At 36.4% G+C, this 2,941-nt stretch overlaps 1 protein-coding gene across 1 annotated transcript; it reads right to left on the bottom strand.

The window, feature by feature from the left end:
- Positions 1 to 853, bottom strand: mllt11 (myeloid/lymphoid or mixed-lineage leukemia; translocated to, 11). Its single transcript, XM_015375017.1, has 2 exons — positions 678 to 853; positions 1 to 577 (listed from the first exon to the last, which is right to left on the bottom strand). The coding sequence occupies exons 1-2, from the start codon at positions 840 to 842 to the stop codon at positions 485 to 487; spliced, it is 258 nt and encodes an 85-aa protein (XP_015230503.1). The 5' UTR covers positions 843 to 853; the 3' UTR covers positions 1 to 484.
- Positions 854 to 2,941: the final 2,088 nt, after the last annotated feature.

The raw sequence follows: 2,941 nt of genomic DNA on the forward strand, positions 1-2,941 counted from the left end.
TGATGTGGCATCTGTTGCTGAAGTTCCAGTCATGCTCAACAACAGCAGGTAAAATAAATAAATGAATAAATAAATAAATAGAAATGTGGGGAATTAGCTGTTCATAAAGCAGCATCAAATTAGACAAAAAAGGCATAAATATATATATATAAAAAAAAGAATATTAACAAATTTTGCAAAAACCAAAGTCTTATTCATTCCAGATGAATGAGACTTATTTGATCCTGCAGGTAAAAACAGTTAAAATTAAAATTCAGGGTTTAACCTCGTGCCTGTGTTTGGAATTAAACCCCAAATTTGCATGAAGGGTTCGTAGAGTCTTGAATCTTGTGAAAAGCAGAAATAAATATTGAAACTGGGACGAACTTGGCTGCAAATAAAGAAACATGGATAATCATCATGATTAACTTTAGTCTGTCTGCAGAGTTAGAGTTCCAGTTAAAGTTCCTATTATAGGTTTGGATGAAGTAGGACTGATTTGGGTTCAGGGCAGCAGGTTCAGGTCAGCCAGCAGAGCATCCACATCAGCGATTGGAGCTCTCCAGTAATTAAAGGAGGAAAACTCAGAGAGCGCATCCTGCAGGGAAAAAAGCATAAAAAAACAAAAGTAAATGTGCCGCTCATTCAGGAGAGAACACTACCCAATGAACCAAAACACTATAGACCAATCCGCTCACGCCATCGTCTCGTCCGCGCAGCTTGGACGTCTTATCTTTTGCTTTGCTGCTGCTCATCGGCTGGCTGACGGTAAATCCCAGGTCTTCCAGCTCCGACAGGTCGAGGGACGGGATGGGCTGCCTCCAGAAGAGGAACGAGTCGTACTGGCTGCTAGATTTCTCCATCGTTTCACTGTCTGGATAAAGATTAAAATCAGTATGAATATACCTGCATACTGTTGCATTCAAAAATCTTAATTTAAATAATATATATTATAATATGCATCTCCATATATTGTGCAGTTTTGTTTCACTGTATCATTTCATTTGGATCAGTAGCCCAGCCCTGACTCTAAGTTTTGTGTATTGTCTTGTTGTAGGTTGTTCAGTCATTAGGTTCAGTCTCACATTTTCTTTAAACACCCTGCAGAAACCAACTGTGATGTCATCACATACTTTCAAAAGCACTTCAGCTAAATTTTATGATTTACATAAACTTATTACATAACAAATTCCCATGTACTGTTATGCCCCGTGTTTCTTTTTTCTCATTCCTCCCTTTGCAGGATGTGACAGGCAGGTCTGACCCCCAGCTGTGCCTCATCAGGGGTGATTATCCAGAGCTTAAAAGAGCAGTTGGTTCCAGAGGCCTGATGGTTACAATGTTAAAATATACAATCCTCCACCTTTGAGATGCTTCAAATTCCAATAATTCGGACACATTGCAGCAGTATGTAAAGGAAAACAGTGATGTGGAAGGTGTGCTGGAGAGCATGAGTATGGAAAATGTGGGAAAGAAGCTAAGATCAAATGCTGTAACTGTGGTGGGGAACATACTGCTGCATATCGCGGCTGTGAAGTAAGCAAAAGGTCTGAGGAAATAAAAAAAATTGAAATTTAAGCTCGGAATAACTTATGCTGAAGCTGCAAAAAGGATCCCATCTCAGTTGGAAAAAAAAAAAAAAAACCTACAGTTCAAAATATGGCAAATTCAAAACCTCTGGATAAATGTCCCAAAATTGAACAAGATTCAATGATTGTTTAAAAGATTTTGTCCTTTTCATGGTTGAAGTGATCAATTGTACTGCACAGACGAAAAGAAAAATCTAAATAATAGTAAAAGCTGCAGAACAGTATCTGGAAGTTAAAGATTTAAACTGGGAAATAGTTGAGAGCATGATAGGAAAACCACCAGGAACAGGCAGAGAGACAATGACTTAAAGATAGATTAAAATTATTAGTGCAAATGATTAAGTATTTATTATGTTGGGTTAAGTTAAACAGTTTTCTAGTCGTTTCCTGTTTCCTTGCTTTAAACTGTATCAGTTGGTGGCGGTAATGCACTTTTCACTAGTTTGCCAACCACCATAAAACCTCACAAGAAGAAGAAGAGGCCTGATGGTTAAATCACACCCTGTGGTAAACAGCTCCCTCAGTTGCCTTTAGGGCTTATATTGTGCTAAAAGTAGCCTAATACTGGCTTTCTGACTTTGTCCTCCCCTGCAGTTCCTCTCGTGGATTCTTCTCTGGTTCCTTGGCCTAGTCCCTACTGAAGTCTTGTGTTGGAAGTCCTGCTGACTGCTGTCTCTGCTCCTCCCTCTGCCCTCCTGCAAACATTCATCTGATTGCTCCTCAGATCTGCCACCTGCCTGTCCACCCTACAGCATTTTTCAATGCTGGAACAGCGACTACACTACACTCTTCTAGTGCGGAATGGATTGCCTACCCTGATCACCTCTCTCCTGTTTAGTATTATTTTAATAAGCTTTTTATTTATTTATTTATTTATTTATTTATTTATTTTTTTACTTCTTTTGGTCTATAATTGCTTCCTGCATTTGATTCTCACCACTAAACATGACCTGAACTTTTTATTAGATAATAACACAAACATTCAATAAACCTTACATGATGCATACTGATTTTTATAATCAACCATATTTATTTTAAAAACATAAATATCAGGTTTATGCATTTAGTTTTAATAGAGTATTCTTACTAAAATTACTAAGTGTATTTATAAAAAAAAAAATTAAGCTTATTGTTTGAATTGAATAAAGTTAACCCTAATTATTGTACAATTCAATAAACTTAATATTTTTGAAATAACTAAACTCAGAATTAGTTTTGAGAAATTATACTTTATTAATTCTCAAGAAATGAACCTCACAATTATGCATTTTTATATAAGCTCTAATAACTGAGCAGGCGTCATAAGGTTTATTTGAAAGGTTTTAAAAGCATCTATAGAAGTAAATGGGAAGTTATGTAATAAAATTATATAA

Source organism: Cyprinodon variegatus, unplaced genomic scaffold, assembly GCF_000732505.1.
Source record: "Cyprinodon variegatus isolate N-32 unplaced genomic scaffold, C_variegatus-1.0 Scaffold112, whole genome shotgun sequence".
Taxonomy (NCBI): Eukaryota; Metazoa; Chordata; class Actinopteri; order Cyprinodontiformes; family Cyprinodontidae; genus Cyprinodon; species Cyprinodon variegatus.

Coding starts and splice junctions, on each gene's coding strand:
- mllt11 (XM_015375017.1), bottom strand. CDS start 842: ATGGAGAAATCTAGCAGCCAGTACGACTCGTTCCTCTTCTGGAGGCAG. Junction 578..677: donor TGCGCGGACGAGACGATGGC/GTGAGCGGATTG, acceptor TTTTCCCTGCAG/GATGCGCTCTCTGAGTTTTC.